Source organism: Garra rufa, chromosome 11, assembly GCF_049309525.1.
Source record: "Garra rufa chromosome 11, GarRuf1.0, whole genome shotgun sequence".
NCBI lineage: Eukaryota > Metazoa > Chordata > Actinopteri > Cypriniformes > Cyprinidae > Garra > Garra rufa.
Window position 1 is genome coordinate 49329948 of NC_133371.1, and position 24991 is coordinate 49354938.

The 24991-nt window shown below is 37.6% G+C and overlaps 2 protein-coding genes across 2 annotated transcripts in view; one reads left to right on the forward strand and one right to left on the reverse strand.

The window, feature by feature from the left end:
• nnt2 (nicotinamide nucleotide transhydrogenase 2) overlaps positions 1-8081 on the reverse strand; it is a 23941-nt gene extending 15860 nt beyond the window's left edge. The window contains exons 1-7 of the mRNA XM_073850055.1: positions 7847-8081; positions 4709-4938; positions 3317-3534; positions 3148-3235; positions 1558-1646; positions 1284-1471; positions 76-401 (exon numbers count right to left, since the gene is read on the reverse strand). Of these exons, the coding sequence (XP_073706156.1) occupies positions 76-401; positions 1284-1471; positions 1558-1646; positions 3148-3235; positions 3317-3534; positions 4709-4938; positions 7847-7949 (1242 nt within the window). The 5' untranslated portion in view covers positions 7950-8081. The remainder of the gene's footprint in view (positions 1-75; positions 402-1283; positions 1472-1557; positions 1647-3147; positions 3236-3316; positions 3535-4708; positions 4939-7846) is intronic.
• A 5523-nt stretch (positions 8082-13604) lies between these two features.
• Positions 13605-22920, forward strand: afg2b (AFG2 AAA ATPase homolog B). The gene is made up of 9 exons (XM_073850852.1): positions 13605-13682; positions 15008-16090; positions 17867-18049; positions 18124-18282; positions 18370-18579; positions 19804-20037; positions 22055-22189; positions 22567-22692; positions 22770-22920. Exons 2-9 carry the CDS (start codon positions 15017-15019, stop codon positions 22908-22910), a joined length of 2262 nt encoding a protein of 753 aa, XP_073706953.1. The 5' UTR covers positions 13605-13682; positions 15008-15016; the 3' UTR covers positions 22911-22920.
• The last annotated feature ends 2071 nt before the right edge of the window (positions 22921-24991 follow it).

The following is a 24991-nucleotide window of genomic DNA, read 5'->3' on the forward strand; positions in this document are numbered from 1 at the left end:
TAATTTCTCAAGGCCCTATGCACACAATCAAATCTCATAAAATATCATGAGAAGAGTTTGTTTGGGTTCGGGCACCTTCATCACCATCGTCCCCCTGATCACGTGATCCAGCGTCCCGTAATCGAACTCCTCGCGGGGCTCAAAGTGGAAGAAGTCTTTATCAGGGCTGATGGCCTTCAGCAGCTTGATGACGTTGTTGGAGTAGAGCGAGCTGGCCTGTGTGGGCATGCGGCTGGGCAGATCCGTGTAGCCGATGTGCGTCACTCCCTGATGGACGTGCAGCTCTCCGGGTTTGGTGGTCTCGATGTTTCCTCCGGCCTCCGCCGCCAGATCCACCACCACCGAACCGTCCCGCATGCTCTCCACCATCTCACGCTTGATCAGCACCGGCGCTCGTTTACCTGAACACACACAGCGACACCACTGGGATCAAACCAGGCTGGATGAAGATCAGTTAAAGATGAGAAAATGTTAGGATTCAGTTGAATGGAATAATGGAAATCTCATATTAGCAGCACTTCACCGTTTAAAAATACTTCTTTATTGCTTTTAATTCATTTGACAGAGAAATAGCTTGTGGATTCAATATATCTAAATATTAAATACATTCACTGCAAAAAATGCTTTCCTTACTTAGATTTTTGTTTTCAGACAAAATATCTAAAAATTCTTAAACCTAGAAGGATTTTCTAGACAAGTAAAATTTATTGTCTTGTTTTCAGAAAAAATAAGTCAAAATTAAGTGAGTTTTTCCTTGAAACAAACTAAATAATCTGCCAATGGGGTAAGAAAAAAAAAATCTTATTATAAACAGAAAACAAGATTATTTGTCTTGCCCCATTGGCAGATTATTCTGCTTGTTTCAATCAAAAACACACTTAATTTTAATTTTTAGTTGTTGTTTTTTTGAAAACAAGACGATTTTTACTCATCTTGAAAATCCTTATTGATTTAAGAATTTCTAAATATTCTGGCTGGAAACAAGACAAAAAATCAAAGTAAGAAAAGCTTTTTTGCAGTGTTGATTTAAAGGCGTTTAGACGTTTGTACTTGAAAACAAAACAAAAACACTGCAGAAGATATTTATGTTTTGCAGCACAAGCTTAAATCGGAGCAGAAAATCTTAAATTCTATAAAAAGTCTTTCTGCTCTGATTTAAGACATTTTTAGGCCTTCATTTGTAGAAGGGTGAGGTTTGAGACTTGCAGAAACCTTGTCAAATGTGACACATTTGTACAGAAGTGAATGCGAACACATAAACAACTTGTTTTCTAATTGTTCACCAGGAATCAGAGCCGTGCTGATGACGATGTCCACGTCCTTGCACTGTTTGGCAAACAGACTCATCTCTGCCTCCAGGAACTCTTTAGACATTTCTTTGGCGTATCCTCCGACGCCTTCGCCCGACTCAGCGATGTGGATCTCTAGCGGCTCCGCTCCGAACGACTTGAACTGCTCCAGTGCTGCCGGTCTAACGGGAGACACACAGACGCCAGTCAGGATGCTTCAGTTTGATCTCAAGTCAAGTTCAGACTGATAAAGCGGCGTCTCACGCACCTGGTGTCGAATCCTCTGACTATGGCACCCATTGATTTAGCAGCTCCAGCGGCAGCCAGACCTGCGACTCCTCCACCGATAACCAGCACCTACACACACAACGCTCATTTTAGCAATGTTTACTTCAGGAACTCTTCGTTGGGAGCTCAGGAAATCATATTTGATTAGTAAAAGCTTTGTTTATACACTCTGGGTGTCCCAAAATATATATGGACAGTTAAATCACACTTACAAATATCTGAATCATGTGTACGTTTTTCAAATAAAGATACACAAACACATTTTTCAAACAAAACATTTAACAAATAGACATTTGTTTGGTTTGAAATAGTAAAACATCAGCTCTAGTGTTAGTGCAATATTACATTTACATTTATGCATTTGGAAGATGAATGTGTCGCATTGCATTCTAGGTTTTTATTTTAACCAGGTCATGCATTCACTGGAAATCAGTGTTTACTCTATAGGAATGCTCTTGTACACTAAAAAAAATATCCGAAAAACAGGGCATCTGCAGAGTACTTTCAAAAAATAATTAAGCACCAGCAAATAAAATGACAGAACAAACCCATAGAACCTTAAAATTATGCATTTCATATTGTTTTACTTAATTAAACACATTCAGCTAAAAACAGGGCAACTGCAAGTTACTGAAAATAGATGTTTAATTTAATAATTATTGAAATTAGTTTGTGTACTGCTACATTGAATACATACAGTACATTGTATTTGTTGATACAATAACATGTTTAAAGAAAAGCTATAAACTTGTATTAATACCAGTGCAATCTATAGTAGTAAAATACTAGTAAAATATTCAAAGTGTTTCCTTCCTATAAATGTGAATTAAGAACATTAAGGATTTTTAAGGACCCTAAAAACTGCTGATTAAAAGTTCCTGCATCATTTGAGACACAAATACTGATGCTTGACTTGATCAGTGTTGTTTTAGTATTATTGAGATATTGACGTTTTGTTAATATTTTTGATTTTTAAAAATGTTTTTGCTTTCATGTTAATTTTAAAGTTTTAGCAATGTTGCTATTTGTATGTTTTTTTTAATATGTCTATAGGTTTTATTTGTTTTGTAGCAACAGCCAACAATACATCGCATGGGTCAGAATTACCTATTTTTCTTTTATGCCAAAAATCAATGTTCCATAAAAATATTTTTTAAGTTTCCTACTGTAAATATATCAAAACTTAATTTTTGATTAATATGCATTGCTAAGAACTTCATTTGGACAACTTAAAAGGCGGTTTTCTCAGTATTTAGATTTTTTGCACCCTCAGATTACAGATTTTCTCCTAACAAACCCTTGTATTTTACCAAACCAAAAAGCTTATTTATTTAGCTTTCAGGTGATGTTTAAATCTCAATTTCAAAACTCAAGACTGGTTTTGTGCTCCAGGGTCACATTTCAGTTTTAGCTTTAGTTATTTTAGTACATCAAGTTAAACTAATTGAAAATGAGACATTTTGCCTTGATTTAATTATTTATTTATTATTTATTTATACTTCAATTTTATGGCTTTTGGTTTAGTTTTAGTTAACTATAATAACCCTGGACCCTGCATCAGAAGGGATACCTTCGCTGGAGGAACTTTTCCTGCCGCTGTGATCTGACCGGTGAAAAACCTTCCGAAGTGATTGGCTGCGAGAACCACGGCCTTATACCTGAGGATGAGAGTGTTATGAATGAGGTTTGACTATCACACAGATCTCCACACACAGACAGAGAGAGGATCGGCGGCTCACCCGGCGATGTTGGCCATGGAGCTGAGGGCGTCGTATCCCTGAGCGATGGTGACCCGCGGCACCTGGTCCATCGCCAGAACCGTACACTGCTGTTGGCTCAGTTTGTCCATGAGCTCTGGGTTCTGCGCCGGGTAGATGAAGCTCACCAGTGTGGATTTGGGCTTCAGGAGCTCAGCCTCATGCATCCGTAAACCATCGTTAAACACCGGCCCTCGAACCTACGACACACACCAGTCACATCACTAAACCACACTCAAAACACACATTATCTGTGACCTTAGAGCACAAAACCAGTCTTAAGCAGTGTTGGGGAAAGTTACTATTAAAAGTAATGCGTTACAATATTGAGTTACTCCATAAAAAAAGTAACTAATTACGTTACTTTTGCGTTACTTTTTAAATCTGGGCAGGGCTTGCTTGTTTGTTTTTAATATAAAAAGTTGTATTTTTGTCAAATGTAAAAAGCCTTTTCACAGCAAAAGCCTCAGGCTTAGAGAAAAGTAAATCTCCGTCTGTACAGTAGACCGCAGAAGAACAAATGTCAACTCTTCAGCAATAAAAAAGGAAAACAAATGTTCGATTATCTTGAGTCATTTTTGCTTATTAGTATGGATGAATTGGATCATCAAAGATCGGCAGCAAAGACATCGGTTCATAAAATGGGATTAAATACATATTTTTTGTATTTTTTAACAAAAAAAAAAAGTATTTGTATTGCAGGTTTGCGTCATATTCTGAGTTATACTAGAACTAAAGTAACATCTTACTCACAATTTCTCTCAACATGGGGACAGGAGAGCTTTTAATCAATAAATGGGAGGAAAAGTAACTCTGATATTTTTTTGTCAATTAAAAAGTAATGCATTACTTTACTAGTTACTTGGAAAAAGTAATATTATTATGTAACTTGCGTTACTTGTAATGCATTACCCCCAACACTAGTCTTAAGTAGCACGGGTATATTTGTAGCAATAGCCAACAACACATTTTTCTTTTATGCCAAATATCATTAGGATATTAAGTAAAGATCATGTTCCATGAAGATATTCAGTGAATTTACTACCGTAAATATATCAAAACTTAATTTTGGATTAGTAATATGCATTGCTAAGAACTTCATTTGGACAACTTCAAAGGTGATTTTCTCAACATTTAGATTTTGTGCACCCTCAGATTACAGATTTTTAAATAGTTGTCTCTTAACAAACCATACATCAATGGAAATCTTATTTATTCAGCTTTCAGACAACGAATAAATCTCAATTTCCCAAAATTGACCCATTTGACTCTCTTTGTGGTCCAGGGTCCCATATTAGCTTATCCCTGCTATTGAGAATTATTAGTCCTTCATCACTGCAGTCTGAACCTGGTTTAAACAGACAGGATTCTCACCTTCAGGACCAGATCTGATCCAAACGCTCCTTTGGTGTCTGTGATCTGGGCTCCGGCGGCCCGGTAATGATCATCAGAGAACTTAGCTTCACGTCCCGCTCCAGACTCCACCTGCACCTTGAAGCCCTGTTTGACCAGCATCTCCACACCTGCGGGCGACACGGCCACTCGCCGCTCATTCTGATAGATCTCTTTAGGAACGCCCACCAACACGTCTTTATATCGCACACCTATCACACACACAGACAGGAAGAAAACACTTAGGGTAGGAACATCCCAGAACACCCTATAGCAACTATATAGTAATGTGCTAGAAAACCTTTTTAATAAACATTATTTAGAGGCTCTGTGAAGTTGTATCATATGAAAGTATTTTAACTTTTAACAAATTGGAATGAATTGTCTTTTTTCCTCACAATTCAATTCAGAATTGCGAGATACAGACTCAAAATTGAAATTAACTCAGAATTGTAAGATATGCATTCATGCATACTTTCCCATTCTGAGTTTATTGCAATTCTGAGTTCATAAATATCTTGCATCTTGTAATTGCGTTTCTCGTAATTTTGAGTTTACATCTCGCAAATGAGTTAATATCTTGCAAATTTTAGTTCATATATCGCAATCCTAAACTGACATGACATCAACTAATAATTGCAAGATGTAAACTTGCATTTGTGAACTGCATTTGTGAGATATGATCTCAGGATTGCGAATGCGATTAACCCAGAATTGCAAAATATGCATTCAGACCTGCGATTCAACTCAGAATTGCAAGATACTAACTCAAAACTGCGAGAAAATCATAACTGCGAGACATGAACTCAGAATTGCAAAGAACTCAGAATTGCAAGTTTTGCAACATATACATTCAGAACTGTGATTAAACTCAGAATTGTGATTTCCAGATGCAAACTCAAGACTTGCAAGATGTAAACTCATAATTGTGAGATGTAAACTTAAATTTGCAAGAAACTCATAATTGGCTTGCGAGATATGAACTTAAAATTGTAATTAACTTGGAATGACAAGATATTCATTTAGAACTGTTATTTGGAGATGTGAACTCAGAATTGTGAAAAACTCAGAATTGCAAGATGTAAAATAGCAAAATATGAATTCTGAGAAAAAAAAATTGCAGTTATATATATTATATATATATTAGGGACGGGACTTTAACGCGTTAATTTAGATTAATTAATTACACAAAAATAACGCGTTAATTTTTTTTAACGCATTTTAATCGCACTTAATTTTGCACCGCGGAACGTTTCTCACTGGATGAGTTTCAGCGGACCGATTATACTGGAGCACCAACTAGCGTTCAGACAAAGGAATGCGCATATCACCGCAGCACATCGAGCCTCACGTATCACCTCAATGCTTTTACAGAAGGTCTACCTAACTATAGGGTACCTGAATTTCTGAAATCTAGGCTAGTATATTTCTAAATATCCCAGTGTTTCCCCTTCCATTATCTTAGGGGGGCGCGTTTACAATGTCTCCTCCAAGAAAACACGGACTGGATCGCGGACTCCATTCATAAAAAACGAATTTACTATAGCGCGGAATACCACGTAAATTCGTCGATTTTTGGATTGATAAATCAAAAGTTGGTCTGTCACTTAATTCAAATCGCGATATGGACTAGTATCTGTGAAAACTGAAATGCAAAAAGGCCGTTTTAATATGAATCCTGCATGTAAAGTTTGCCTCTTTATGTTAGAATGGCAGAGACGCTTTTTTTTTTTACTGCATGAGTGATGCTCCCGTTAATTTTTGGCATTTGCATCCCAAATGAACAGATAGACTCAATCTCCAAAGCTACTGTCAGTGTCACTTTTACCCTTTCATTTGAGAAAACTAGCATCATATCATACTTTACACACAGAAACTTCACGGCAACCTGTCAAAATAAAAGTACGGTTTAACATGAAACAGAACAATATTCCTATTTAAATAATTGACAAAAAACAATATATATGATAAAAAATAAATATAACAACAAGATTAACCACTTAATTGTAGAAAAAAAATACTACGACTTTTATTTAAATATTAAATTATTATTATTTATTGTTTTTAACAGCAAACCTCTGTTTGTTTGCCAAAAATTAAAAAGTTTTATTTTCATTTGATTAAAAATAAATAAATGTTTATGCTTTCAGTTGATTATGAGAAAAATTAAAACACAAGAATTTCTTTAGAAAAAAAAAAAGCAAAAGATTGTAAAGCCCTATTGTTCAAAATGTTAAAATAGAGAGTTTTGGATTTATTTTTTCACTGAGATAAATGTTTTCGTTATTACACAAAGTAGGGTAAAGTACCGAGAAAAAAGTATAGAAACCTAGGGGAAACACTGTATCCTATTGCTACACTTAATGGCAATATTGCACTGGTCTGTTGGACTTGGTTGAACAAAAATAAACAGTATTTTGTTGCTTAAGTTTATGTGTTCAGTCATTATTCAATGGTATACTAAAAATCCATATGAAAAAACTTACTTCTCACTGTTCTCAGGTCAAATATTTATATGCGATTAAAATGCGATTAATTTCGATTAATTAATTACAAAGCCTCTAATTAATTAGATTAATTTTTTTAATCGAGTCCTGGCCCTAATATATATATATATATATATATATAATATTGGAAATAAGCTGCCATAGTTTTCTAAGTGTGTGGCTCCCACAATGCTCCTTTCCAGGTTTTACATCCATTTCATAATGCAACAGTGGGGACATTTTGTAGACACACACACACACGGACAGACAGCGTTCAGAGCAGCTCAGCGTCACGGCCAGATCAGCTAACACATTTCTCTCCATAATTGGCGTGGCGACATCCAATCAGAGCGAGGCAGCAGACATTATTAGAAGCTTATTGGCAGAGATCCAGTGGAGTCGCACAAGCATAAACTAAAGGGAAGTGACATGCAATGATAAGGACACTTACGAGGACATTGAGAGCGAAAGATCATCTGCATTTCACCTTTATCTGACCTCGCTTACCTCCACCACAGAAAGATCCATTCACACACGTTACATCGCTCAACACTTTCAGCTGAGAGTAAGAAACTCTCTGAGTGTTCTTTCACACTAGTTTAGCTCAGTTATAGATCTGAGGAGCCTGACTCACCTTTATGAGCCTGTTGATCATACAGAACAGGGAAGGACTGGAAGAATCTTCTCCCCGGCCGCTGCACGGAGCAGCACGTCACGCAGCGCAGCAGACACGCCATGTCTCAGACGTCTGAGGAACACAAACACACAGTCTCAACAACACACACACACTCTCCGTCAGATGCAGACACACATGGTCCAGCAGCGGCAGCCGGGCACAGACTACAGGCCCTGAGGGTGACACCTGCCGCTCTCGAACGGCCACGCGAGATCAGACCGGTGACGAGAGATCAGGGAAACATGCCAACACACACACACACACACACACACACACACACACACACTGCACTGATCATCACATCACATCTAATATAATAAACTAATCTTAAACTATACAAAATTAACAATTACAGAGTAAAAACATACTTCTTTATCCAGGCAAATTCTGACCTCTATCATGACTCTGAACTGCGTTTCCTACTGCTGACCTCAATCATAACCTGGATCTCATCACTGACCTTAATGCCAGTCTTAAAGGAACAGTTCACCAAAGTTAAAAACCAAGATGCAGATATGTTTGTTTCTCCATGGGAACAGATTTAGATAAATGTAGCATTCCATCACTGAAGTGAATGGGTGCCGTCAGAATGAGAGTCCAAACAGCTGATAAAAACATTATAATAATCCACAGCACTCCAGTGCATCAGTTAACATCTTGACAAGACAAAAGCTGCATGTTTGTAAGAAACAAATAAATTAAGATATTTTAACTAAACAATCCGTAGTATTTACAGATTCCTTAACACATAATAATGCGTCCATCCTCCTGTGAGTTTTGGTTTGTAAACAATGCTTGATTGTGCATATTTTGCCTTTTCCATCCTACTACCATAGCAGTTACTCTTTACTAATTAACTAAATTTTATATGTTTTTAAAATTAAGTACATGTAAATGTATTACTTTTTTTGTTAACCAGGCAACACATCCCTTACTCCAAAAAAAAAACATTGCTACTATAGTTAAACCATCCAAAGTTCTGATTTAAATCAAACGATTCAGGAAGCCACACCGAAGTAAAGATCTGAAACAAATGATTTGCGAAATCGTTGTGAAGTCCAATCAAAACAAATGATTTGCAATCCGAAGCTCCAATTTCAATCAAATAATCTAAATCAAATGATTCAAGAATGACGCATCGAAATACTGATCTGAATCAAATGATTCGCGAACCCGCTCCAAAGTTCCTATCTAAACAAATGATTCACAATCTGAAGTGCTGATCTGACAAGACAAAAGCTGTGTGTTTGTAAGAAACAAATAAATTATTGAGATATTTTTAACTAAACAATTCATAGTATTTACAGATTCCATAATACATTAATAATGCTTCCTAAGTTCCTCCAGTGAAAAAGTCCATCCACTGTTGTATCTCACATCAAAATTAAAATCAGTTTTGGTTTGTAAACAATGCTTGATCTGTGCATATTTCTCCCCTGATTCAGACGAGATGTTTTACTCTTAACTAATGAACTAAATTTGAATAAATGTTTTTAAAATGAAGTACATGTAAATTTAGTACTTTGTTAACCAGGAAACAAATCCCTTACTCCAAACAAAACTAAACAAAACATTGCTACTATAGTTAAACCATGGTAACTGTTTAATAAACAAAATCAGAAAAAAGCGAGACGCTTCTATGTCCAGAACTGAATCAAATGATTCACGAACCCACTTTAAATTTCCAATCTAAAATCAAATGGTTTGCGAGCCGATTTGGAAACCATTATTTCAGATAAGGACTCAGAGCACGGGTTGTAAACCATTTAATTTCTTAAAGTGATTGGCAAACACGCTCCAAAGTTCCGATTTAAATCAAATGAATCAGGAAGCTATACCGAAGTACTGATCTGAATCAAATGATTCGCGAACCTGCTTCAAAGCTCCGATCTAAATCAAAAAATTCCCAATCCGACTTTCCGATCTGAATCAAATGATTCGCGAACCTGCTCAGAACTAAACAAATGATTTGTGATCCTAAGTTTAACTAATCTCGAGTTTCAAAATGCTCCGTTTCACCCATCACTTTAAGTTCTTTCTTAAATCATTAAAAGCAATGTCGAAATTCGAAAACGGATGGTTCTTTTAGTATGATCTGTTTTTTTTGCTAGTGAATCGCGTGAAATGAATGATCAAAGTCACGAGTTTGAATCAATCGGAGCGGTTCCAGCATAAATGACTCACTCAACTGATTCGGTTCTTTGTTCCATTTGACGCGTTGTTTAATTTGTTTTCCAAAGATGTGCTTATTGGAAAAATGTAATACTTTTTCATAGATGCATTGTCTTTCAATAATTCAAGCACGTTTCAAGTACCTCTTCAGGAATATTGCTATTTCCAAGGGTTTTCCAGGCCTGTAATTTGTAATTTGAATGCTGATCGTCATTGGTTCTTGTTCAAAATATATGGAAACATATTTTATATTGCCATTTGCCAATGCTAGGCTTAAATACAAAACATAACGACCACTCACTTTAGCACCTTGAATTGTGATTTACAGTTTTACACAGCTAAACCAGAACATCTACAGTGCAGTGGCTCAGGAACACTGTATAAAGTCTGCATGAGTCAACAAACACAGCAGAAACACGATCTTACCATAAACGGCTCCAGAACAAACAGCTTCAGACTGTTGTTTAAATACGTTATCAAACTATAAATAGTTCGCGCGATTCACATGATTCGTGGAGGCTCTGCACATGGAGATCATTTCCAAAACATTTAATACACATCAGAGAGGTTTAGGTGGAAACCAGCATTAACTTACACGACTATAAACAAACAGGTGTTCATCAACTATTATTCTCAGAACAACGCCGCTGGGTGTTCACACTTCAGTGTTTTCGTGCATGACTTTTAAATCATTTACAAAGTGCGTCTGATAAGGTAATTATAAGCTCAGTCGGCGACATTTCCAAAGTTGTGTAAATATACAGCAATATTCCAGTCATTATTTCAGACTCACCCGCGTGTGTGTGTGTGCTGCTGCTGTGCGCGTGCTCGTGTCTCTGCGTCCTTCACTGTTCGAGTAAACACTCTCTCTCTCTCTCTCTCTCTCTCTCTCTCTCTCTCTCTCTCTCTCTCTCTCAATTCAATTCAATTCAATTCAGTTCAATTCAAACAGCTTTATTGGCATGACAAAAGCACATTTTGCATTGCCAGAGCATACAAAACAATAGAGAACATATACAACATATGGTAATTTGGAACAATTGAGTTGATTGAAATAACATTTGTAGAAGTAAAATTAAAGGATGGACGTTAGAACAAGAAAGAAAAAAGATAAGAAGGTTGAATAGTAAAAAATAAATAAATAAATTGTGTAACAAATTTAGTTGTTTAACTTATAAACTGAGAAACTGAAATCAACATATCTACAGTTACGTGTATTGGTTGGTTAGCCATATATTCATTGCATATTGTTTTCTTGGCTGTGGTTGTGCCTAAGGAGATGGCAGGCAGCTATAAATCTTGCAGCTATATTTGCACATTCAGATTTTTCGCCGAGAATGAAGGGGAGTTTTTCAATTGTGGTGTAATTAATAAATTGGGGAAATATTTTGTTTATTTTGGGATAATACTGGTTTCTGATAGTTTGGTATTTGGTGCATTTTGTGAGAAAGTGTATCTCAGTTTCTATTTCTCCCAGGCTGCAGTGGGAGCAGATTCTCTCTTCACGGGACAGCCATATCTGTCTGCGCGGGCCCGTCTCTATGGCCAGACTGTGCTCGCTGAGTCTGTACATTGTCAATGTTTTCCTGTGTTTCACATCAGTCACTGTGCTCAGGTAGTTTGCCATGGTGTATTCTCGATTTAGTGCCGAATAACATTCTAATTTGTGTTGATTTTTGATTGTGTTTGTCCAATAGGTGACATACTTGTCTTTTTCTGTGTTGATGATTGGTGTGGGCCGAATGGTTGCGAGTGTGTGTGAGTCCTGAGGCTCTCTCTCTCTCAGTTCAATTCAGTGTGTGCTTTATTGGCATGATAATTGTTACAATTTATTGCCAAAGCATAGTGTTTACATTGAATGTAGAACAGATATATATGCAATAAAAACATGCATGTTTATACATTTAAAAAGAATATTAACATTTTAGAATTCTATGAACAATTTAAAATTCAATGTGTGTGTGTGTGTGTGTGTGTGTGTGTGTGTGTGTGTGTGTGTGTGTGTGTGTGCATCACTGATTTGCTGACTCCTCCCTCTTTTTGTGACAGGCATCAATGTATCTTGCTGCTAGTCTTGTTAAGGAATGCTCCTCGTTCTGTGTCTTTACCTGCAGCAAGATTTTTCTGGTCTTCTTTATTTGGTAATATCTATTTAAAGCATGGAATCTGTCAAATAAGTTTTGTATCAATAACAAATTTATCCTATAATATAGAATTTATCCTGCAAAGCATGTTTTGGAAAGATTTAAGATTAATATTTCATATACCTGTGAATTTTGTGGTCAAGAAAAAGAAACCATTTGCATCTTTTTTTCCATTGTATTTATTCAAGATTATTTTGGAAGGATATGGAATTCTATATTAACAGAAAAATGGGATGTATGACAGAAATTTGTATATTTTATGTGCTTTTTTATACAGAAAATGAAAGATTGAATTGTAAAGAGCAACATATTATACATTTGTATATTGTATTAGGAAAATTCCATTTACATAAGAAAAAGTGGGCTCAGTGTAAACCAAATTTTTCTCATTTTATCAATGACTCTAAATTGTATGTAAGTCTCTCGGAACAAACAAAAAACAAAAAAGTAATGTAATGCCCTAAAAACATTGAAATTTATGTAATTTAATTTCTTTTTTCTATTTTATTTCTTCTTTTTCTCTGGCAGCTAATGTTAATTTGATATGAATATGTAATACCTCTTGTTCTTGTGGCATTGAATAAAAAAAAGAAAAAAGATACAATTTTGTTTTTCACCTAAAGAAAATTGAAGTTGTGTTTTCTTGTTTAACATTGTAAATAAAGAAAAAAATCTCTCTGTGTGTGTCTGTGAAATGCATCTGATGTTCTTAAAGCAACTGATCAATATAATAATGTTGGTTTTAAATATTATTTTGTGCTTTGGAATTTGACGGTGGTTGTAAATATTAAAGTTTAGGAACGAGCTGCGTGAAGAATCCGCAATCTTTTACCTTTTGGTTGAACTTTTCCATCATTTGTTCATGGATGTATTGTTTGTTGTACGTTTATTTTATTCCATGCTATTTATATCCTATGTTGTGAGATTATTATTTTTTGTCATGGAATAAAAAAATAAATTAAAAAGCTAATTGTCATTTTTTTTATCTCACAGTTCTCAAAAAAAAGACAGAGATGTAAACATGGAATTCTGAGAAAAACATTTAGAATTGGGAGATTAAAAAAATTACAATCAACTTTTTAAATTATTATTAATTCCATGACAAAAAAAAAAAAAAAACTGAATCTGAGATGTAAATGTAAACTTGGAATTCTGAGAAAAACATTTAGAATTGTGAGACAAAAAAAAAATCACAATTACCTTTTTTATTATTATTCCATGGCCATAAAAAAAAAACTGAATCTGAGATGTAAACGTTAGTGTTACTTTTGTTACCATAATGAAAGCAAATGTTACAGTTTTCTGTCAGGGTCAGACATATATTATCCACATAGCCACATTGTCTCCAGTCCAGCAGGTGTCGCTGCATGAGCTTCATTGTGTGACACTGCAGTGAAGAAGACTGAGAGGACATGTGAAGATGTGTGTGTTCTCTACAGAGCGCTGAATATAGTATTCATATATGATCTTGAGTCTGGGTAAGAAAACAGCGTCACTGTTGGATATGAATGAGGATATTAGGGGTTTATAGTTTCTCAATCTGTTTGTATGTGTTCCGCTGCCTCTCTCACGTTTAAGTTTATTCAACTCATATTCATAGCATGTGTGTCCAGTAACTGATGCAGAACTGATTTAGAGTTAAATTTCACTTTGATTTTTGATGCAGCCGCACATAAATAATAGTCTGTATAAAGCATAGCTTGCATTAACTGTTCTATTTATTTTAATGATTGTTATTTTTTTGTCCATTATGCAGTGATGCAAAATGAATGATCACCCTCTTGTCATTATGAAATTGTGTTTTATAAGGGAAAACGTTTCAGGAATGTTCTCCATATAGTGGACTTCTATGGTGCCCTGAGTTTACATTTCCAAAATGCAGTTTAAATGCAGCTTCAAAGAGCTCTAAATGATCTGTTATTTTTTTATGTACAATTTATGCAATTTTAAACCTTAAATGCTGGTCTTGTCTAGCTCTGTGATGCACATGTGACTCTGTGTATTGCGGTTCAAGACAGTTAGGGTATGTCTAAAAACTCCCATCTCATTTTCTCCTCCAACTTCAGAATCGTCCTCCATCGCTGCAGAAGTACAGATCCAGTGTTTACAAAGTGAACGTGCAAAAAAAAAAAAAATCAAACACCCTTTACAAAAAAAAGTTAAAACAGCATGTAGGACGATTCTGAAGTTGGAGGAGAAAATGAGATGGGAGTTTTTAGACATACCCTAACTGTCTTGAACCGGAGTACACAGAGTCACATGTGCATCACAGAGTTAGACAAGATGAGCATTTGAGGTTAAAAAGTGTATAACGTTAAAAAAACGTTGAAAAAAAATAATTGTTTTGCTAGATAAGACTCTTCTTCCTCGGCTGGGATCGTTTAGAGTCCTTTTAAACTGCATTTTGGAAGTTCAAACTCGGGCACCATAGAAGTCCACTATATGGAGTGAAATCCAGAAATGTGTTCCTTAAAAAGCAATATCTTTACAACTGAAGAAAGAAAGAAAGACATGAATATTTTGAATGACAAGGGCTGAGTACATCATTTGTAAATTTTTGTTGTGGAAGTGATCTAATCCTTTAAAAATGATTAACTGTTGCATATAGTAATTTACATAAAACATAAAACAACTGTGAATATATTTACAGTGTATTCCAGCTTTGTTTTCTCTTGTCTGATGAGCAAACTGTGAGTTCTGTCGTCTTATTGTGTGTTTGCAGTTGCATCTCCTGTCAGTCTCATTCTGTATAAACGCATCAGTTCTTTAATTTGCATTATTCTCAATCTGAGCTGTTGTTTAGGTTTGTGAGATGACGTACATGGAGGATCTGAAAGTTCTTCCGCTAGACGCCGTGGACTCGGACACGCAGCGCTGTCGGATGGGTCCTGCTCTGATGTCCAGGTTAGGATTGAGGCTGGGTTCTCCGGTTCTGATCCGGGTTCAGCAGGGCGTGTGTCTGTGCAGCGCATGGCCACGACAAGACCTCGCTGAGGGATTCCTGCAGATCAGCACTCAGTGTGCGACACCAGACCTCAGCGCACAAACACTCAACGGACTGACGGTTAAACCAGCGCACATCAAAGCTCTAACCTGCCTTAAACTCTCCTGTGTGACTGTGAAGGTTTTTGTGCAAAGTCTGGAATACAAGAAGAAGGTTTCTGAGCGGAGCGTTCAGGAGCTGCTGAAAGATCTGCTCGAGGGTCTCTATGTGCACCAGGGTCATTTAGTGGACTTGTCCTGTGCGAAAGCAGAGATCAGGTTTGTTCTGGTTGAGAAGGTGAACTCAGGCTCACAGAAAGCTGGTCTGATTACAGCTCGAACCCATGTGGAGGTCAGCCTGCTGCAGACTGTTAAACACTTGGAGAAGCAGAAGGAGGTCTCAGCGTCGTCTCTGGGCGGACTGGAGGATGTTTACGCCTCGCTGAAAGAGATGATCACATTTCCACTGCTCTACCCAGGGACTCTGAGGCAGCTGGGATTGTTGTGCCCAAGAGGACTCCTGCTGATCGGACCGCCCGGTGTTGGGAAGACCCTGCTGGTGCGCCGCACGGCGAAGGACATCGGAGCCACGTTAGTGACTGTAAACGGGCCGGAGGTCACAGGATCTCGACCCGGAGAGAGTGAGGAGAACCTGAGGCGGATTTTTGATCAGGCGAGGGAGGCAGCGGAAGAAGGTCCGTGTGTTTTGCTCATCGATGAGATCGATTCTCTGTGCCCGAGGCGGACGGGGAGCAGTAGCGCACCGGAGAATCGCCTCGTCGCTCAGCTGCTGACACTAATGGACGCCATCGGCAGTCACCGGGGCTTCGTCATCATCGGAGCCACAAACCAACCGGACGCTCTGGACCCGGCGCTCAGGAGACCCGGGAGGTTCGATAGAGAGGTATTTCAGGAGGTGTTTACACAACACCGTTTTTAATTGAAAACAGAACACTTTTTGGGTTGTGTTTGGGTGATTCAATTAAAGGGTTAGTTCACCCAAAAATGAAAATTATCCCATTATTTACTCACCCTCCAGGTATCCTAGATATATGACTGCCTCATTTTAGACTAATCCAATCAGGGTTATATTAAAAATGGTTCTGGCTCTCCCAAGATTTATCATGAAATATAGGTTGGTGTTTTTCATCAGTCCAAAACAAGTCCAATAAAGTGCATCCATCCATATTAAAAAAGTGTCTCACACACCTTTGTGACTTTGGGGGGTGAGGCCTCTTGTAAGTGAATCAATGCGTTTTTTTTTTTTAAGAAAAATGTTGGAGGATTTCGATAGGAGCCAAGAGGAGACTGGTTTTCCTTTGCTAAAGTAAGCATGTTCAATGCCGACATCATCCGCCCGGAACAGCTTCTGTGTAGAACAGTTTGTGCAAGCTAGGTTCAAGTTATTATGTTTTAAATATGGATATTTTTCCTACAAAAACGCATTTATTCGCTACTTTATTCACCCCCTTTTTATTATGGATGGATGCATTTATTTATTGGACTTGTTTTGGACTGATGAAGAGAAACACCCACCTATTCCATGATAAAGCTTGGAAGAACCAGGATCATTTTTAATATAACTCCGATTGGATTTGTCTGAAAGAAGGAAGTCATATACACCTAGGATGCCTGGAAGGCGAGTAAATAATGGGCTAATTTTTATTTTTGGGTGAACTAATCCTTTAAATGTCAACAGCATTTTGGTGGCCTCAAAACAAGCACTGGATGAGGAGATATTTACCTACAGTCCATCATACTGCAGGAAACAAAGACTTGCAGATGTTTGTCGTCTATGAAGCAGCTCTTAAAAAGATAAAAATGAAAATTCTGTCATCAATTACTCTCCCTAATGTTGTTAACCTGTATGTTAACCTCATACAAACCTGTATGAGTATCTTTATTCTGTTGAACATAAAGGAACAGTTGCTGGTTACCAGTTTTCTTCGAAATGTCTTCATTTGTGTTCAACAGAAGAAAGAAACTCTTAAATGTGACCCTAGACCACAAAACCAGTAATAATTGTACATTTTTTAAACTAAGATTTATACATCATCTGAAAGCTGAATAAATAAGCTTTCCATTGATGTATGGTTTGTTAAGATCAATATTTGGAAAAAATCTGGAATGAGAGGGTGCAAAAAATCAAAATATTGAGAAAATCACCTTTAAAGTTGTTCTGAGCAATGCATATTACTAACTAAAAATTAAGTTTGGAATTTTTTTTCTGACAGAAATGTACAAAATATCTTCATGGAACATAATTACTTAATAATAATTACTTAATATCCTAATGATTTTTGTCATAAAAGAAAAATTTACAATTTTTACCCATACAATCTATTTTTGGCTATTGCTACAAATATACCTGTGCTACTTCAGACTGGTTTTGTGGTCCAGGGTCACAAATGATGACAGAACTTTCATTTTTAGGTGAACGATCCCTTTAATTGCTTATGAATGAACCCATACGGCAAGTAAAGTTATACATTATCCTGTCCATACAACCATACCAGTGTCAACAAATGATCATCAAAAATACTCCTGGCTGAAGTTGAAATGTCTCTTTACTGTGATCCGAAGGCATTTCTAAACAGCTACCTGTATTTGAATAAGCAGCTGCTTTGATTTTCCACTCTTGCTCTGTTTTATGGCTCTTGCTGTTGCTCATGTTCTGCAGGTGATCATCGGTGTTCCTTCGCTCCTGCAGAGGCGCAGTATTCTGAAGTGTGTGTGTCGAGAGATGCCTCTCTCCCCTGATGTGGATCTCGATGCTGTTGCTGAAATGACCTGCGGCTACGTCGGGGCGGATCTGAGCGCGCTCAGTAGAGAGGCAGCGCTGCAGGCCATGCGACAGTCGCAGGTACAGTCACTGAGCTTACATTTTAACATTAGAAGTCTCTTGTTTCCTCTCGTCAAGACGTTTTGGTTGTTCAGGCAGGAGCGAGTGAGCCGGTGTCGATGCAGCACTTCATGCAGGCGCTGCGGCTCGTCCAGCCGTCGTGTTTGAGGAGCAGTATAGGAGCGACTGACTTCAAACCCATCAGCTGGGAGCAGATCGGAGGACTAGACGAGGTCAAACTCAAACTTAAACAGGTATGAGAGTAACTGGCGGCCTTAGTTCAGGCTAATTTGTGACTTTGGTTCTCTTTAATGATGTAACGCTGTCTGATGTGTGTTCAGAGTATCGAGTGGCCCATGAGGTTTCCAGAAGCATTCGTGCGGTTGGGTGTTTCTCGGCCCAGAGGAGTGCTGCTGTACGGACCGCCCGGCTGCGCCAAGACCACGCTGGTGAAAGCAGCCGCTTCTTCATCACACTGCACCTTCCTCTCCCTCAGCGGAGCAGAGCTGTTCTCTCCTTATGTGGGAGACTCTGAGAAAACACTCGCACAGGTCTGACATCACTCTGATTCACTGCTTCTGTTTAGGGCTGTTCATTTAGTGCAATTAATTAGAATCCATGGGTTTGAATGAATCAAGTGAGTCAGTGATTGACATTTTAAATTATCTTTTGCGGTAATTTCTCAGCCAAAATTGATGTATGTTTAAAGGTTTTCTCCGCTTTTAGAATAAAAAAAATCCTGAATTTACTCACCCCCATGTCATTTAAGATATTCATGTCTGTCTTTTTTCAGTCGCAAAGAAATTAAGTTTTTGAGGAAAACATTCCAGGATTTTTCTCCATATAGTGGACTTCAATGGTGCTCAACGGATTGAAGGTTAAAATGCAGTTTAAATGTTGCTTCAAAGGACCTTAAACGATCCCAGAGGAGGATCTAGTGAAACAATCTAACATTCTCTTAAAAAAAAATATTTATAATTTTTTATAATATTTATACGTTTTTAACCATAAATGCTCATCTTGTCTAGCTCTGCAGTTCAAGACAGTTAGGGTATGTTAAAAAACTCACATCTCATTTTCTTCTTCAACTTAAATATTGTCCTACATCGCTGTTTTACCTTTTTTTGTAAAGGGTGTTTGGTCTTCTTTGCACGTTCACTTTGTAAACACTGGGTCGGTACTTCTGCAGCGATGGAGGACGATTCTGAAGTTGGAGGAAATGAGATGGGAGTTTTTTAACATACCCTAACTGTCTTGAACCAGATGATACACTGAGCAACTTTTTGAGCAATTTTATCGGGCAACTTTTTTTGGGCAATGTTGCTTGGGCACTTTCTCATTCAGAATGGGTAAAACATTCCTATCTGGAAAATTTAGATCTGTTGTGGGCGCTGTATCACACCTGGCTGCCTGTTTACGGCATCATTTGCCAAAGTTGCCCAGCAACATTGCTCAAAAAGTTGCCCAGTGTATCATCAGCATCACAGACCTAGACAAGACAAGCATCTGTGGTTAAAATATAAATATAAATTTTTTTCAAATGACCAATTATTTCGGTAGATAACACCTTTATTCCTCGGCTGAGATCGTATAGAGTCCTCTGAATCTGCACTGAAACTGCATTTTTAACCTTCAATCAGTTGAGCACCATTGAGGTCTCCTACATGGAGAAAAATCCTGGAATGTTTTCCTCAAAAAAAACAGATGAATTCCAGCAGCTCTTTCCTGGAACTTTAGACAATTAATATTGATATCTCTCTCTGTCTGTGTATCAGTTGTTCGCTCAAGCGCGTGCGTGCGCTCCCTCGATCGTGTTTCTGGATGAGATCGACAGTATGGTGGGCTCTCGAGCGGACGCTTCCTCTCACAGCGTGCAGTCGCAGGTTCTGTCGGTTCTGCTGACCGAGTTGGACGGCGTGGGAATCCGGACTGTGGAGAGACGCAGCACCGGCAGGAAGAAGATCGCTCAGATAGAAGGAGGAGAGCAGGAGGAGACCAAACTACAGCGGGTCAGAGACACAGCATCACTTTATTCATATATGTGACCCTGGACCACAAAACCAGTCATAAGGTTAAATTTCACAAAACTGAGATGTATACATCATATGAAATCTCAATAAATAAGCTTTCTATTGATGTATGGTTTGTTAGGATCGGACAATATTTGGCTGAGATACATCTATTTGAATATCTAGAATCTAAGGGTGCAAAAAAATCAAAATACTGAGAAAATCACCTTTAAACTTCTCCAAATTAAGTTCTTAACAATGCATATTACTAATCAAAAATTACATTTTGATATATTTATGGTAGGAATTTTACAAAAAATCTTCATGGAACATGATCTTTACTTAATTTCCTAATGATTTTTGGCATAAAAGAAAAATCAATAATTTTGACCCATACAATGTATTTTTGGCTATTGCTACCAATATATACCCCAGCGACTTAAGACTGGTTTTGTGGTCCAGGGTCACATATTTGCTGAGAGACTTCTTTCTGGCTAAGGCCATGTTTACACTAGTGCAAATGTCATTTTAAAACGTTGTTTTAAAACCAAAACGATCCTCATCTACACTAGCGTTTTTACTGCATTTCAGAAACGATCTCCATCTACACTACGCAACCGAAAACGCATGTCACATGACCATTCATGCAGGTACAACCATAGATATGTATACTGCCCTCCAAAGGCAAAGCGCAATAACTACATATTTGGTCAAAATTGAGTTAAGGCTTAAAATGGACTTTGTGACAACAGTTTTGTCCTGTGGCAAAGTCTCCTGGTTCAATTTGTCCCAGAAAAACGAGAGTGTGGAGAAACAAGAATGTCAACATGTTTGACTAGCTGGCGTGAAAGCTTTAAAGGCAGTTTTCTCAGTTTCAGTGTTGGTGTAGTTACTGCTCTTTGCCTTTGGAGGGCAGTATAGGTAGATTCCCTATTGTTTAGATGGAGGATGTGCTTGGAGCGGTTGAATGGGGCATCTACTTATACATATCTATGGGTACAACATCGAGTATGATGTGATTGTTTACATTGTTGGTACCCAGAGAAAATGTGGGCCGCTACGCCATGTTTTGGTCCGTTTACACTGAAACACAACCCCAGAGTTTTCATACTAATATGGGGTCTGCAGCGGTTTCAAAAGCCTCCGTTTTTGGGGGTTGAAAATGCCAGAGTAGTGTAAACAACAGGCGTAACCGTAGCAGAAGTTATGCGTTTTAAAACGAAAACGCACTAGTATAAACATAGCCTCATATTCCTTCCCAAACTCAAAGGAAAGAAACCAAGAATTAAATTTTGCTCTCTGCTGTGCTGATTTGTATTTAGCAGATGGTTTTATCCAAAGAAACGTATGTTGCATTCAATGCGTTTTTCAAAGTGTTGCTGTTTTCACTTGATGTTTCTTTGTTACTGTGAATTTGTGCAATTTCTGAGTAAAAATTGTTTATAAACTTTTTTTTTTTTTTCAGAAAATGTTGCACGTTGTAAATGATCTTAATGGTTATAAAAATGGGCATCAGAAGCTGCATTTTCAATGCCCCTTAAATTTTGCATAATGAAATTGCGAATTGAAAATATGCCTAATGGAACCAGGTCAATTGCTCAAAAACTCCCATTTATCGCAAAACAGTTTTTACACTTGCATGAGGTGGTTTTTCAGGCAATTTGAAAAAGGAATATTTTGCAAAACAGCAATGGAAACTTTGTTTTTTTTCGCATTTACAGGTCACATTCGATTAAATATAGCAAACATGCCACAAAAATCAGTTGCCATGACTTATCGGGAGAGTAAAAAATTAAGTTTTAGTCGCATAACATCGGTTAACGGAAACGCTGTCATTTCGCAATACTTTTTAATCGACATTTATAAAACATCGCCAAAGTTTTGTGCAAATCTGTAATGGAAAATATTATGGTGGATTAAGGTCTGAACAAATTCTTTGTAAGATTAACATATGCTCCTGAATGAGTTGATTTTAAATTGCTATTAACACTGTGTTTGTGTGTGACCTACATTTCAGATGGAGCTCCAGGAAGTGTGTAATAAGGATGTTTTGATCGTGGCTGCCACTAATAGACCAGAGGCTCTGGACAGCGCTCTGCTCAGACCCGGACGACTCGACCAGATCATATATGTTCCACCTCCAGACCATGAGGTAGATTCTAACATCAGATGAGATCTAATCGCCATCTACTCCATCTTCCTCAAAAAATAAGCCACACCCGTTTCACTGATTTAAAGTCAGCATGAAATGGAAGCTGCAACCAACTTTACTTCTGTATTGTGATGCATTTGTGAGAGAAACTCTATGAAATGAAAATAAAGGCCAGAGATTTATTTTATCTGTCTTGGATTGTGAAAACTGCAGTGCAGACTTGCATGTGTCAAAATTAATGCATGGATAAATAGTGCACAATAAGATAAGTAGATGCATTAAGAAAATAAATCAGGGTTAGTTTTGATTTCATGCTAACTTTAAATGGTGTCAGCCTAGTGTTTTTCCTTGTACATTCTCTGGTGTCTCCTAAACAGGCTCGTCTGGCCGTGTTGCACGTCTGCACTAAATGCGTCCCGCTGCATCAGGATGTGTGTCTGCAGGATCTGGCTGCTCAGACGGAGCTCTTCTCTGGAGCTGATCTAGAAAACCTGTGCAAAGAGGTAAAGCACACACTCAACTTACCTCATTCCTTCATTTCCTTCTGTTGTGTAATACTGAAGTCATCTGTGTGTCTCAGGCGGCTCTTCTGGCTCTGCGTGAGGACGGATTCGCTGTTTCCAGCGTGAGGCAGAAGTATTTTCTGAAGGCGCTTCAGAGTTTGAGTCCATCGCTGAATCCTGGACAGCTTCAGCAACACTTTCACTCAAGTCTCTATTGAAAATGTATACAATAAATTTACAATAAAGTTGTACAGATGTCTTGTTTTCCACAATCTTCAGTTCTCCAAGTACAGTGTAAAGCATTTAATTCCTCGTCCAGAAATAGCATATTTACTGGTCTCTATTGACTTCGGCCTCTCTATGGGTTTGTAAAGCTCTGTTCTCTATAAAACGACTGAGGAACAAAATGTGACCCTGGACCACAAAACCAGTCATAAGTCGCACAATATTTGTAGCAATAGCCAACAATACATTGCATGAGTCAAAATTACAGATTTAATGCCCAAAATCATTAGGGTATTAAGTGGAGATCATGAAGATATTTTGTTCATTTACTGCGGTGAATATATCAAAACTTAAAGGTGCCATAGAATGCATTTATACAATATTTTAAATTGTTCTCTGATATCTACACAGAAGGTATATGGCATAGGAAAGGGCAAAAATTCTCCAGAAACGGTTTTACAGGTCCATTTAAACCCTAGGATTTGTCCCTAGAATAAAATGCTCTGTTATTGCCTTATTTGGAAGCTATATGAATATTAATGAGGAGCTCTGCTCTGATTGGCTGTTTCACAGAGCTGCTTATTTTAATAGCTTGCACATAGAGGAAATATATATTAATGCTGCAATCCAGGCAGGTTTTTGAGCTCGTAAATCACGACTTCAATTCCAGACAAGTCACGCCAAACTGGTTGGGCGCATTTATTAATTATTATTTTACTGATATACTGACGTTACTGATGATTGGGCGATGCAAATGTTGGAGGCGTAACTATTAACGATCTCAAGGAATGTTTCGTAACAGTCGGTGTTATGTTGGAATTGACCTATTTTTCGGTGGTCTTTTGCAAATACTAGATTTATATAAGAAGGAGGAAACGATGGTGTTTGAGACTCATGGTGTGTCATGTCCATGTACTGAACTGTTATTATTTAACTATGCCAAGGTAAATTCAGATTTCCATTCTATGGCACCTTTAAAACACAAAATATATTTCCTTCAAGAACAACAAACGATTTCACAGTCTCTTTTAAAGTCACGGAAATATCCAAAACTTTGTTTGACCATAAAGAGAAAGTTTCTTGTTTAGACGTTTCACCTCAATATCCGGTTGCCGTAATTACTAGTGAGTGGATTTTCATATATTAATCTAATGTAATTTTGACATTCACTTCACAACAGACGCAAATTCGCATTATGGGAGGGGCTTCTGCCACTTGTCAGCGGGAAAGTAGTTGTAAAAAAGGGGAATGAGCTCAACTAAATCTTATGTGTACGTTATGTAGGTCAAATTAAGTAAAGAGCGTTTTTTTTTAAATTACCAGATTGTCCGACCTCTTGACTCACTTTCTTCCAAGCAAGATCCTTTTTATTCCTGTTTCGATAAAAAAAAAGGAACTTGTATCCAACCCTGAGTGTCTGCACACAGCAACGATAATTTTCTCCTCCATCTTTGTTAAAAAATTCAGCCTCCGCTCACTGATCACGTCACTACTAGAGCAGGCTCCTGATTGGTTACCGCGGCGCGGAATTTCGCCAAAGCTCAGATTTTTCAACTCGTGCGTATCGCGCCGCAGGATGGCTATTCGCGTCTTTGCATTGACTCAACATGTAAATCACTCGCGCTTGCCTCTTCATTCGCGTCAGGTGTGAACGCGCCTTTAGATCTTCTGCAAGAGTTAACTGTTTTGTGCCGAACGTAATTCTTCATCTGCATTTGTACGTGATTACATGAGCACAAATGGCCACAGACCTTTGAACTGTGCTTTGAAACCATGGACTGGTTGGAGAATTACTTTTTTTCTTGTTCTTTTGGACACAAAAGATCCTGACATTTCGAACTGGTTTGATTTTTGCTTCTGTAACGGACTGAGAGACTGTGTTTTCCGAACTGGAACTGATCGAAAGAGTGTTCAAATCTCGGAATAGAATCATTTGATTCACAAACTCTGATCAGTTGAATTATTTGATTTTTCTTGTGTTTTCAACTTCTGAGGTTGAATATACTTTTGAGTTTTGAAAGGAAAAATGTTTATCAATTTTTTTGAATTTTGAGTTAAGGTGAACATCCAATTA

Bases quoted from the DNA above. Each gene is read 5' to 3' on its own strand.
- afg2b (XM_073850852.1), top strand. From the start codon at position 15,017: ATGACGTACATGGAGGATCTGAAAGTTCTTCCGCTAGACGCCGTGGAC. The intron at 18,050-18,123 runs GTACAGTCACTG...TTGGTTGTTCAG, and splicing joins AGGCCATGCGACAGTCGCAG to GCAGGAGCGAGTGAGCCGGT. The intron at 22,190-22,566 runs GTAGATTCTAAC...TCTCCTAAACAG, and splicing joins TTCCACCTCCAGACCATGAG to GCTCGTCTGGCCGTGTTGCA.